The sequence below is a fragment of the Arvicanthis niloticus genome, chromosome 14, assembly GCF_011762505.2.
Source record: "Arvicanthis niloticus isolate mArvNil1 chromosome 14, mArvNil1.pat.X, whole genome shotgun sequence".
NCBI lineage: Eukaryota > Metazoa > Chordata > Mammalia > Rodentia > Muridae > Arvicanthis > Arvicanthis niloticus.
The window spans coordinates 15,778,461-15,792,747 of record NC_047671.1 but is presented as its reverse complement, the minus strand read 5'-3'; the positions used below and the strand labels follow the sequence as shown (position 1 = coordinate 15,792,747).

Sequence of the window (14,287 nt, the reverse complement as noted above, 5' to 3'; positions counted from 1 at the left end):
CCTAAAGGACAAAATGCCATCTTAACTACGCATTCGCCAGCCAGGTGGTGGCGGCACACGCCTTTAAGTCTAGCATTCTGGAGGCAGAGGCAGAAGGATCTCTATGAGTTCAAGGCCAGCCTGGTCTACAGATCGAGCTCTAGGATAGCCAGGGCTACACAGAGAAACCCTGTCTCAAAAAACAAACAGAACAATGCATGCATCAAACAAACAGAACAAGGGAACAGAGACATCCAGAAGCAGCTGCACTCAGCCACACTGTTCTGACTCAAGCCTTCAGTGGCCTCCACTGCCTCCACAGGGGCTCTTCTGTGCGTGCAAGTCTTCCTGCTGGAAACTTCCTGCTCTTGACTCTAGACAATTCCTCCTTCTTACAATCTATCCATACTGGTGCCCGGGACAGTGCTTAGCTTCTAGGCATCCCAAGTGGAAACAGGCAGGTGTGCACGCCAATGCTAACCAAGGTCCTCAGATCACAGGCATCAGCGTCATGTGGGAATTCTGGACTCTGCCCAAATCTACAAAACCTCTTATGACCAAAGTCTTGTTGTATGGCCCTGAACTCTGTCAGCAAGCACTCTAGGCAATTCTGATGCATTTTCCAGTTTGAGATGTGTTGCCCACTGTGATAAACCCTATTTCTCTCAAACTCTAAACTACCTTATTTTTTTTTTTTAATGCTTTTCTCTTAAATATAAGGGGGAGAAAAATTTTTCACTTTTGATTAAAATGTAAAAATATGCAAAGAAACCCATTAATTCTATCATAACAAGAGTTGAATAAACTAAAAGTTCATAAATTTCTCAGGCCCATCCACTGAAATAACAGTATAAGACAACAAAGAAACTTGAAATTCTGGGCTGGTCCAGTGGTTAAGAGCACTGGCTGCTCTTCCCAAGGACCTGGGTTCAGTTCCCGACACCTACATGGAACTATAATTCCAGTTGAAGAAGATCTGATACCCTCCTCTGGATCCTACAGTCATGTGGTACATTTAATTGTCTACACAATAAAGTGTAGAGGAAACACTTACACACATAAATATAATCTCAAAAAAGAAAAGACGGGGTGGGAGGGAGGAAGAAGGAATAAATAATAATAATAATAATAATAATAATAATAATAATAATAATAATAATAATAGGTCCAATCAAAAGGGAACAAGATTCTTCAAGGGAGGATGGGACACTTTGTCACATGTGTAGGTAACAAGCAGGCAGCTGAAACAGTAAGGTGCTGCCGCAGTCAGTGTAAATTGTATTTAATCTGTAACAGCCACAAAGCCCAGGAACAGAGTGGTTCCCACTGGCAATTTCTCCCCAACAGACAGGCTGACAAAAGGGCTGAGTCAGCAATAGATTTAGACCCTGGTAGGTTATGCATGCAGGCAGGGTGACTAGCACCAAACTGAGAAGCACAGTAGCCCGGCCCTGATGCAGAACTGTCCTGCCTCTGGACTATAAGGCTGGGGTGGCAGGCTCCTGTGGGCACAGCCTCTGGGGTATAAGGTTGGGGTGGCAGGCTCCTGTGGACACAGCCTCTGGGGTATAAGGTTGGGGTGGCAGGCTCCTGTGGGCACAACCTCTGGGGTATAAGGTTGGGGTGGCAGGCTCCTGTGGGCACAGCCTCTGGGGCATAAGGTTGGGGTGGCAGACTCCTGTGGACACAGCCTCTGGGGTATAAGGTTGGGGTGGCAGGCTCCTGTGGGCACAGCCTCTGGGGTATAAGGTTGGGGTGGCAGGCTCCTGTGGACACAGGCTCTGGACTATAAGGTTGGGGTGGCAGGCTCCTGTGGGCACAGCCTCTGGGGCATAAGGTTGGGGTGGCAGGCTCCTGTGGGCACAGCCTCTGAGGTATAAGGTTGGGGTGGCAGGCTCCTGTGGGCACAGCCTCTGGGGTATAAGGTTGGGGTGGCAGGCTCCTATGGGCACAGCCTCTGGGGCATAAGGTTGGGGTGGCAGGCTCCTGTGGGCACAGAGCTGTGTGCATTCTTCTGAGCCTTTTCTCTTGAAAAGGAAAGCCAACCTCCGAAGCCACAGCAGATTCCCTCCCTTCCCCAGCCCAGGAGTGCAACAGCCTGAGCTCAGAATCCTACAGTAACCCGGAACAGGTCGGTCTTCTTCACTGTGTCATATACCACATACTAACCTGGGCTACATCACACTCTTCTTAAACAAAACATCAGAATGTGTACCACATAGATTTTCCTTCTAAATATTGGGAACTTATTCCTAATATGCTTGTATTACTTGGACAAGAAAGTGTATTAGAGTTTATGCAAAGTGTCATAAATTACTTACTTTAATAGCTATGTTAGCAGAAACTTCCTGGATATTAGCAAGTGATGGGTAAAGCCTCCCCTGAGCTAACTCTTCATCTGTCAATTGAGTTGTCAGCGCCTGAAAGGAGAAACAACAACATATTTTTGTGTAAACAGAAGAATCTAGTAAAATGAAAAGGCGTTGGAAAAACAGAAAATTAAAGACAACAGAATTTTTATTTCTTATAGGACTACACTAAACCAATGTAGAAGTGAAAACTGTTCATCATGGCTGGGCATGGTGGGACACACCTTTCATTTCAGCACCCAGAGGCAAAACAGGTGACCTGTGAGTTTGAGGCCAGCCTTGTCTACATTGAGAGTTCTAGGCTAGCCAGCATTTCACAGTGAGAGCCTTTCTCAGAAAACAAAACTAGAAGGTTCCACCAAAACAACACAATTCCCCATTAAACAATAAACAACCAGATCTAAAGAGCTGATGAATGGCCTGCTTCACACACAGAAAGCTGAGGGTAACAGCAGCTAAGAAGAAAATAGACATTATCACTAGTATTCATGTGAGTTCTTCAGAATCCCCTTGGAAAGGTGCAGTGCTCCATTAAGAGGGAAAGGCTTTATTTTATCTATGTTGTAATAATCTATGCTGTCTGCACTACCGTCATATGACAGGTCACATGACACACAGGTAGCGTGGGACCATGAGATACAGGTACAGAATGCTGTAACTACAAACTGATTCGCAGCTTCTACAGTCATTTGAAAAGCTATGATTTTTAAAAATTCACATAAAGCAGAGGAGACAAATAAAAAGTCATGGATTGCTAACTTCCTTTGCATCCATAATGCGGCTTCAACTCTTGTTTTAAGATCTGTTCACCCCTACAATCTGTACTTTATATACAATCAGCAGTATTTAGCACAGTACCTTTGCAGCTTCTAAGAAAACAGTGTCACTGATGTGTCGAGCTTGACAGAGAATAACAGCTAAAGCCACACCTAGAATACATGTTACACAGTTCAGTTAGTAAGGTCACTTTTCAAATTGTGAAGGGCTAAATTCCTAAACTGAGAAAAAAATAAACAGTAATAAGCTCCCAACGCAACTGCCCAAGAGAAAGCAATACTGAATTAAAGTGGTCTTTGTCAATGTCTACTTCTCACCACTAACAAAATCATTTCAGAAATAAGTACAGTTGTTTGGTTTGGTTTTTTACAATTATCAACATAGCAAATATTTATGGGTTTGTGTTAGGGCCTACTTTAGTCTACAGTGCCTGAACGAGAGCAAGCCAGCCAGCCAGCCACACACACACGGGGGGCGGGAGGGGAGAGGGAGAGAGGGAGAGAGAGAGAGAGAGAGAGAGGGGGGGGGGGGAGAATATGAATAGATATTCAGGTCCAAAAGAAACATCCATCAGCCAAGCAGAAGCACACACTCACCAAGCTTTAAGAAAACCACCAGAGTCTGAATCCACCTCCACCCTGATATCAGCAGCGGCAGCTACTGCCCGCTCCTGTAGCTCTGCAGCTCATTATTTCACTGTTTGAGTCTTTAATAACTTGTTTTAATTTCTTTAGATTTTTTGAGCTTTAAAGACTTCCAATTCTTCCTGGTTGAATACAAGCATCCTGCCCTCTTGCTATTTCTAGCCTTCTCTCTCTTCCCAACATGGGCAGAAACATAGCCGGGGTCCATCTACATTCACTGTGTACATTAGGCCTTTGTAGGCACTATTTAATCCAGGCAGAGTTAATGCTATACCGGGACTGTTTCTGCTTTGTATAAATGTTCTCGTCCCCAGAGCGCATGTTGTTTCCCCCTTAACTGTTACTGAGTAATTGACATCACTTCATCCTGGGGCCCTCCCTTAGTTGCCCAGTCTTCCTGTACGTTTGCATCCCGTGGAGCTTCTGGCACAGATCTCTGCAGCAGCTCTGACTGCCCAGCTTACTCTTCACCCTGTCAGTCAGGGACATGTTTCTTTGACTCCAATTACTAACACCCCTTTACCCTCTCCTTCTAGCAGGACAGATTCTCCTGCAGTTGTTCTGAGAAACAACTGATAGGAATAAAAAAATTTTTTTTGAAAATCCACATTTCTGAAAATGTACATGTTTACCTCTTTCTGCTCCTCTGGGCTTAGGATTTTAGCTTGTTTTTCCTACAGGGCCCTGCACCCCCCCAGCTTCGGGCCTTGGCCCCGGGTCTGCCTGGTATGAGGTCCTGTTTAGGCAACTGTCTTTCCATCACTGGGAGCATGGAACTCCTTGACTCTCATTTGTAATCCTGTGTCTTGGTGGGTACACATCTAACCCACTGTGTGACCTCAGAGGTAAGCCTGTGTCTTGGTGGGTACACATCTAACCCACTGTGTGACCTCAGAGGTAAGCCTGTGTCTTGGTGGGTACACATCTAACCCCACTGTGTGACATCATCTTGGTGGGTACGCATCTAACCCCACTGTGTGACCTCAGAGGTGAGCCCTTCCTCTGAGCAATGCTTGTGAAGTCTTTGCTATCCTTCCATTTTTTCATTCTTTCCTTTTGCCCTGAAATGTCCATTTTTTGACCTTGTAATTGTGGAGTGGACATGTGACTTTATTCTCTGTTATCTGCCTCCTGTCCCCACTGTTAAGTGGCTTCCTTGTAAGGAGCCGAAATATAATCTGCCACCCCAAGTTGACGCTAGCCTCGTGTCTTCTCCAGATGTAAACAATTATCTGCGCAGCTGCTAGGCAGAAAGGCGTGCCAAAGTCACTGAATGTTGGGTGGTGAGCGAACAGCCAATCAGAAGTGAATACGTCACTCTAGACTGTATTTAAGCCAGACCCCTTCCACAGCTCAGCCCTTCCGCGTTTTTCCGCGTGTGTGATACAGATTAAAAAGCCTCGTTTTGCAGTAACTACCCGATCTCTGCGTCTCGTGCTTTCTCTCCCACGGATGCAAGGCTCGGGGGTGCGCATTAGATCTGGTGCCGAAACCCGGGAATTTCCAGGCGCGCGTGGGATTTCCTAGGTTCGGCCGGAATTTCTAGGCGCAGCGGAGGGACCCCGAGACTCGAGGAAGGTTGAAAGACTGCGGGTGTAGCGAGGTACACCTTTAGCAGATATGTCTGAAGTAGGGGTCGTGACAAACGGATTTAAATCCACCGCGGCCACTCCATTAATTAGCCTCTTGCTTATATTGCAATTGTTTTATGGCTACTTGGGCATATCAGAACTAAAGTGTGTTGGAAGGCTATAGAGAAGGCCTGGTCATAAAATGGGGTGTTCAAAGGGAACACGGACTGCTGCAGAGTCCATGGGACCACCGGCAGGTGGGGGAAGGTTGGAGAAAAAAGGAATCCGCCTTTATAAAAGAGTCTTTGGAGAAGCGTCTGAGTTCCGCTACATGCGGCAGACAAAGCAAGCCGGGCGGTGGTGGCACACGCCTTTAATCCCAGCACTTGGGAGGCACAGGCAGGCAGAGGATGCCGCTGCGAAACATGCAGCCGCCTCTCGTGGGAACGGGAGGCTGCGAGATTGCCTAGGTGGGTACTGCGGGCCGGGAGGAGAGGCTATTTGTGCTTATTTCACAGGTGAAAACAATTTAATTTGGGTCCCCACGCGGCTGGTGCAGCCGCGATGGCGGAGCGAGGCCTGGAGTCGCCCCCCCCCCCCCCCCCCCCCCCCCCGAGGTGCAGGCGCAGCTGCAGGAGCTGGAGCTGTCTGAGGAAGCTAGGTTGCAAGATTACAGTCTCCGGACACGGAAGTTCCATTTGGTGATGAGTATACCGCTGTGGGCCATGGTCAGATCTTATGTTTATAGAGAAAAGATACAACACGTGTCTTTTAAGGTTTACAGTTTAAATTTAAGGTTTTAAATAAAAGCAAATTCACACAGTCCAGGCCGGTGCCTGAAATCGGCAGGCAGAGGGAGGTTAAGTGCATTTACATTTGAATTAAGACATGCAGGCCGCGGCCACAGAAGCCCAACTGCTAAATTTTGTTCTGAGTCTTCACAGACCAGATTCTAGAAATGTGCTTATAAAATATGGTTCAAATTATTTTAATTCCTTTATATTCAAAGTTGCTAAAAATGAGATGTTTTAGATTCCTCTAATATGTGTAACAATTGTTAAAAAATAAGATCGGCTTTTATCCGATATTCTCATGGGACAAAAAAGATTGGTTATTAAATTAATCCAAAATAAAGTTCAAATTTAAGTTTTATACAGCCTAACTTGTCTTCTCCAGCTACCATTTCAATAAATGTTTATATAAAAGATATTTTTACACCATTCCTTTACATTTCTGATAAAGGTGAAAGGTTTACAGGTAATAAATTTATTCATAATGTTTAAGAGCCCATGGAGCGATATTTGTTAAAAATAATTGCTTCAGAAAATGGGTAATGTTTTATTATATATATATATATATATATATATATATATATATATATATATAAATTTTGTTGTTGCAAAAAGGTAAGAGGTTAAATCTTTTGGTGTGTATTATTCATATGTGATATTTTATCAGTGGATTTCTCTAAAGAAATTTTTTTCTGCAAGCTATTGCTTCAATATAACGAGCTTTAAAAATTTTTAAAATACTTGTTACTCCAAAAAAAGATTCAAAGACAGTGTCTTTCAATATTTGAGTCAATTTGGCTTTAAAAATAGCTCAGCCATTAAAGGCTGGACTTAATTTAAAATATAAAGGCTAAACTCCCAGCGGCCACGTGGTGACTCACAACCATTTGTGGTGGGGATCTAATGCCATCTTCTGGCTTGTGAGTGTACATGCAAAGGAAAATAGTTTACTTTTAATCTTGATTTGCTCTTAGTGATTTTAAAAGTTGTTAAGAGATATTAATTGACTAAAACCTCATCTTAAGCTTATCATAGGAGGATTTAAAACCTCTGTTTAATGTTTTCAAAGGGATGCAAGTCCAAAATTAAATCATATGTGTATTTTCTTGAGTTTATCTTGCTTCAACACAATTAAATTATGTGTTGTAGCCACTGTTTAAAATGTTAAAAAGGGGTATATCTGCCTTTGTCTTGTTAAATATGGTTCATGAAGTGCAGAATGTTTCGGCTACAAGATTTAATATCTCTAGCCATTTAAATAACATTAAAATTAATAAGGTGTTTGGGAATACATCTGCACAACTGGTGTTGGTGTGTGTAGACCCTTCATTTTTCTTTATGTTATCCAACTTTCAGAATAATTCTGATATCTTGGATTGTAAAAATGTTACATGCTTTTAGCACAATGCTGGAATGGATCACTAGACCTAGTCTTGGTTGTGCATGTGCCTACCTTTGTGCCCATCTCAGTACATCATTATGGAGACTTAAAAGAGACTTTGGTCAATCAGAGAGTTGATTGGCTCCAAGCCCATGTGAAGCAGCTCACGGATGTGGTTCAAATAAGCTGTGTGTCAGCAGCCCCACATCCAGGTGTTACACCTCTGAGATTTGTGAATGATGCATTTACTTAAAGCCATAATCTTTCTGCTTATTTAAAAGGAAAGTGGAATGGGAAGTTGGACCAGGTACAGCAGCAATTGCAAATCCGGATTTCCAGCCTTGATGGAGTGCGGATGGAACCTGTTTCCCGTGGAGATTTTACTTCTTAAATTTCTTCTGCCTTTTGTTTCTTTCTTTCTTTCTTTCTTTCTTTCTTTCTTTCGTTCTTTCCTGTTTCCCATGGAGATTTTACTTCTTAAATTTCTTCTGCCTTTTCTTTCGTCCTTCCTTCCTTCCTTTCTTTCTTTCTTTCTTTCTTTCTTTCTTTCTTTCTTTCTTTCTTTCTTTCTTTCTTTCTTTCTAAAGAGCAGGAATAGGCCTGCTTGGTACAGCCCTATGATGTGAATTAGTATTCATAGATGGTTGGTTTGTAAGCTCAGAGCCCAGCAAAAAACGTGACAAGGTAGCTAAAGCCTAAGCACTTGCAGCCTTAGAACAAGCGTCTCCCTGAAATTTGACTATCTAGGCTAAGAAAGTAGCCAATTGACTGAGGCTCTCAGTCGTTGCACCCCAAGGGGCTCAGCCCATTGCACTGGGACGATGAGAGCTCTAAGTCCAGCCAGCTTTTGCCTAAATTATTGTGGTACCTAATAGTAGGTTGACAGCCCTTGCACTCCTAGGAGCTATACTCCATTGCACAGGAACGGGTGTCAATCCCTCTTTACAATCCCCTTAGCCCTTGCACCCAGAGGACTGGTTTCCATTGCACCTGGTTAGGGTAAGGGAAAAATCTTCGGGCTATAAGCTCTTGATCGCTTATTCCCCCAAGATGGAGTTTGCTTGATCGGGTTTGAGTTCGAATCTTAATTGGTACTACATTTAATAGGCAAAAGGCTGTTTCATTTTAATAATTTAAACAGGGGGAGATGTAAGGAGCCGCAATATAATCTGCCACCCCAAGTTGACGCTAGCCTCGTGTCTTCTCCAGATGTAAACAATTATCTGCGCAGCTGCTAGGCAGAAAGGCGTGCCAAAGTCACTGAATGTTGGGTGGTGAGCGAACAGCCAATCAGAAGTGAATACGTCACTCTAGACTGTATTTAAGCCAGACCCCTTCCACAGCTCAGCCCTTCCGCGTTTTTCCGCGTGTGTGATACAGATTAAAAAGCCTCGTTTTGCAGTAACTACCCGATCTCTGCGTCTCGTGCTTTCTCTCCCACGGATGCAAGGCTCGGGGTGCGTGTTAGACTTCCTCAACTTCTTTCTTATAATCTTTCTATCTACTTTTATTTCAAGAATTTGCTGTTTCTAACCTGAAATCCTCTCATTTTGAAATACAGTATCTCTAAGAATATTTATAGTTCCTTCAAACCTTTCCTGCAGGATTGTTTTCTCCAAGACGCCCCTCTTTTTGTTTCAACACTGCTTTATCTGTTATGATATCAACTTTCAAAAACTTTTGTACAACTTTTGTTAGACAAAGACTCTGAAGAGCAGCCAGTGCTCTTAGCTGCTGAGCCATCTCTCCAGCATCTCCCACGGAGGTGTCTTTATTCTAGCACCTCTTCCTCCCCTTCTCTCTGTTGGTGGTCCATATCCCTTTAATGGAGACATTTAAGTCTACTGTTTTGACTGAGAGTTGTCTTGCTCAATGTATGGTTCCTTTTTTCTTTTGTTTTTCAATTGTTGAATTTTATCACCCAATGTTCCCTGACTGGAAATGAGAAGGCTTTGTGGTGTTCTAGTGACTATCCTCAAGTTTACAGCATGTATCCTCATCAAAAAACTTCCATTAGCTTAAAAATGTATCTTCCTGCCAGTGTGAAACCCTCATAACACGTCAGGTCTATTTAACGGAAAGAGCGTTGCCGTGCATGTTGTCTCAGCACATCCGCTGAAATGCGCATGACTGTTGGTGTCTGTAAACCCTTGCTCTGTGCGAGCTGCACGTTCAGACACTTGCTCTGTCTTCCCTGCACATTTACAAGATGCTTTTGCCCATCCTTCCCTCACTCCTGAGCTTCTGGGACTGGATCCACTGGCCTGAGGAACAACACTTCCTGTCCTTTCACACAAGTATGCATGCAGAGAGTTCTGTTTTGCCCTAGCTCTGTGGACTATGAACTGAACTCTAGGCTGGCAAGTGTTTCCTACAAGCAACACGAACACATCACTCCTTTCCCTCTTGGCCCTCAGCGGTGCTGAGGAATCAAATGTTGCTCCTGCACTTGGACCAGCCACCATCATGATTTCTCCTTGGGACTTTGTGAAGCCTCACAGTGAGGGTCTGAGGTCTGGACTTCTGGTCTACACTCCAGAGCTTTTCCTGAGGTACACGGGAAGGCACCCTTAGCCATGCAGCCTATGATGCAGCCTCTCCTTCATTTCCACACTCAACGTGTTCCAGGACTTTACTAGCAATTACAAGTCTCTGTCTTGCTCTTCTGAGTTTTCCCCTTCGGGTCTTCATTTCCAGTTTCTTCTGTGCTGCCCTAGTGACTTGCTTTGGTCTAATCTTCATTCACCCATTGGATTATTGTTGGTATTCAAGTCCAGAAGTTAGTGACTTTGGCTAATGTTCTCAAGCTTGGCTTTCACTGTTGTAAAATAACAATCGTGTTTGTGTTACAGCATTTGTCATCCACGTAGACCTGAACCTGTCTTCTTGATGGTGGTGTCTGCTGGACTTGGGTTGTCAGATCTCTGCACAGGTCTCCTTTTCCCCTCTAAACAAGAGTGGCATTTGTACATTTCTCTAGAAAAACAACTTGAGGACTGGTGCTATGTTTTCAGAAGACTTCTATTTGGCTCCACCAGGCACTGGCATCCAGAGCAAAGGCTGGAGTTTTCTAGAGCAGCCACAGCTATAGACCAGTCTATTCCCAGATGCAGCCCTGCAGGGTTTCAGCCCAGGATGGGTAGCCACTCATAAGAGGAGGAGTCCTACCTGGACAAATGTCAATACTGTCTTTCCTCTGGGGTAAATGCAACTTGTCCCTCAGCTGTTTATCTCCTCATCAGTGTGTTTCTCGTGCTAAGGGGACTACAGACTCCAGCCTCCTGAGCACGATCTCTGCTCTTTAATCTTAACCAGGATCTCACATCTTATCAGTCCACACAGTACTGGCTTTTGATCTTCGAAGGCTGTCTGTCCATTGTTTTCTGACTCTCTTTTAAGGACTTACTTATTTTTATTTTATGTGCACGAGTATTTTGCCTGCATCTACGGGTGTATGTGCACCACGTATGTGCACTCCAAGACCAAAAGAGGGCACTGGATTCCCTGGAACTAGAGTTATACATGCTGTGTGCTGTCATGTGGGTACTGGGAACTGGACCTGAGCCTTGTGCAAAAGAAACAAGCACTTTCTCCAGCCCCTCTCTTCTTAATATGTATGATGGCTTTGAACTCACACTCCTCCTGCCAAACCTCCCAAGTGCTGAAATTATAAGCTTAGACCATTATACCCAGGCTTAAGTTTTAAATATTTATCCAGTTTTTAGAGTGGTAGGACTGGCAATTCAGACAATACCATAGTCTGAAGTTTTAGATTTCTTTTTATAAGACTTTCAGACAACCTCCCATTGGTGGGTCTGCCTTTACTTCCATCTTGTCTATTCACAGGGCTAATAGCTTTCACTCATAAAGCCAGGACTTTAAAAATGCTATATATACAAATAATCAACTGCCAAATTTCTTAAAAGTCGAATATGAGGGTTGGAGAGATGAACAGTGCTCAAGATCCCTGGCTGCTCTGGCAGGGACCTGGGTTCAGTTTCCAGCACCCTCTCAGGATCTGTGACATGTTCTTCTGACCTCCATGAGTACCAAGTATACGTAGACATGCACACATATACATGCAGGCAAAACACTCATACAATAATAAACTAAATACATTTTTAAAATAGTCAACTCTGAACTTAAAAATGGCTTTGTCAAAATCAGCAAGTATTCTCTTCTTTGCTCTCAAAACTTTATGCTGTAAAAACACTACTGTGTAGAATAGGATGATTTAAAACCCAAACGCCACAAAGAAATCACTGATGGTGGAAGTCTTTATAGATGCTCAGTCTCAAGAGACAACCGAAGTGACATGAAGAGAAGGCGGGGCACTCGATGGTCACAGGTAAAATAAACACCTTGTTTACTTCAACAGTGTGACCATGTACTTGCCTGTACCCTGAACTACTGATGACTTACGGAGAGCCTGCTGCCAGGCCTTTAGAGAAGACCCATCAAAGGAAAGGAGACACACGTGGCAACAGAGTTCACGCCAGATCCCCATTTTGTTAGCTCAGTGGTAGAGCACTAGCCTATCATGCATGAGGTCCTGGGTTCCATCCTCAGCATTGCAAAGAGTCAAACATTAAAAGTCCACCGAGGATCAACACAAAGTTATGGCCCCAACACAAGGAAGAAGCATCATCAACGACAGAGAAAGCGAATCCTTAGCTTTAAAAATAAAAAAGATAGGAAAAGGTAATTCTACAATATGGTACTAGAAAGACTGTTAAATTGCACAAGCTGATAAACACACTGCTAAGTAGTTACAGGCTTCTCTTCCATTCTGATGCCAGGGCAGTATCACGACGAAAAAGCCTGAGGTGCCTATTTCCAATCACTGTCTTGATGGCATACTTAACTTCTGGATATACACTGAAGTTATTATGAATGAACTGTATGATGTCTTAAAAAAAACTTGGGACATGCAGTAAAAGTACTAAAAATCAGAGCAGACTGAGGCTGAGTGAGGAGGTAGCCCAGAGGCTTCACTATTACAAGATATAAAAAAGAGGTAAAAGTGAGACCACAGGTCAGGGACAATAAGAGATTCAACTACAAGCAAGCATGAGCTTCATATAGAAGAAGACTAGGAAGGGAAATGAGAGACGAAAAAAGTAAAAGTCCATCACCCACATATGGCCATGACAAATGAAAATAGTGCCACTCCGAACACAGCCCAGCGACCACTATCCATTGGAAAGGAAAGCTGCAAAGACTGTGAGAGAGAAAACCCTTCTATTATGAAAGCCAGTCCTGACTTCAGACTTCCCATCAACACCATGGGCCTAACAAAAATGACTTTACAAATCTCAGTCAAACGATCCAGTGAGAACAAACGAAGATCTCTGAGGTCTGCAAACCTACCACATGTTCACAGGCATTGTTTTTCTGGACAGGAGGTCTTGCTATGCAATCCTGCCTGACCTGCGCTTGCTAAGTGGCCCAGACAGGGCTCAAACTCATGGTAATTCTCTTGCTTCAGCCTCCAAGTACTAGGATCTGGCCTGTATGGCCACACGTGATTTCACATGTTCTTTAGAATTTTTTTTAAACCTTATTCAAAGATATATTCTAGAAACATAGGTTAGAGGATGAGCACCTGTGTAGAAGGTGAGCTCTGAGACGCTTTACTGCAGAGATCAACAAGTGAGGACAGGAAACTGAAAGGGGGCACCATACTGATTCTTGTAGACAAACACAACAATAGCAAATGCTGTACTTACCAAGTAATCTAGTCAGTGAATACTAACTATGTAATCAAGGCTTTTATAATCACAGTTTTGAATACTCAATCTAGACAGAGCACAGAAATTGATAGATCACCACACACTTGAAGAACTCCACAGTGTAGAAACAGCAACTGAGCTTCACCAAGAGTGGGACAAGATCAAAGCCAAACACTAACACAGTTTCCTTCTTCATTTGGCAAGCTGATGAAAACAGCTCAACTCCATAACAGAGAGACAACTCAGTGGTCCAGACAGCTTGTTGTACAACCATGACGACCCAAGTTGGGATCCTAGGACTCACATAAAAAGCCAGGCATGGTCTTGTGTGTGCTTGTGACTACAGCACTGATTTGTAGGCATGGAGACAAAACTGCTGGGTTCACTGTTCACTGGCTGCCATACAGGCTGAGAGAATATGAACTTCAGGTTCAGAAAAGAGACCACACCTCAAGGAATAAGGCAGAGAGCAGCAAGGACACAGATGTCTTCCTCTGCCTCTGGGTGTGCACACATTCATACACAAACACGCACACACACACACCAAATATAAAAACATAAACTTCTAACAAAGCCCTTTGTTGTATACGGTAAAGCTACTGACTTAGGAGAACAAGGCAGACACACAGGGCAGGCGAGGATCGGAAGGAATGTGTGTAGTATTGTGATGGCTCACACTGGGAAAGTCACACCTACAGACAATTTATAAGATCCATGATAAAGGGATACACCTGTTGACTGTATTAAAAAAAAAAAAAAAGGCAAATACCCGACAACAGTTATATTCTAGAGTGTGATAAAAAGGTGTGACAGAGCTGAACACCATAGCTTTTCTCTGTGTGTTTATAAAATACGCACTGTATTATCTCTATAATAAAGCCTAACAATATGATGACATTTTCAAAAAAAAAAACAGAGCAGGTTAGAATTCCTTGTTTCCCTAGACATATCACACTTCAGTAAATACTATCCATTATGTCAACCTTAAATTCTAAAGAATTCCATGGATATCTTTTTTTATTTTATGTTATCTGGATATTTGG

General features: G+C 43.4%; 1 protein-coding gene across 1 annotated transcript in view; it reads right to left on the bottom strand.

The window, feature by feature from the left end:
- The window catches only part of Me2 (malic enzyme 2), a 51,630-nt gene that overhangs the window by 1,156 nt on the left and 36,187 nt on the right, over positions 1-14,287 (bottom strand). Inside the window, exons 14-15 of the mRNA XM_034518090.2 lie at positions 3,207-3,277; positions 2,301-2,399 (exon numbers count right to left, since the gene is read on the bottom strand). Of these exons, the coding sequence (XP_034373981.1) occupies positions 2,301-2,399; positions 3,207-3,277 (170 nt within the window). The remainder of the gene's footprint in view (positions 1-2,300; positions 2,400-3,206; positions 3,278-14,287) is intronic.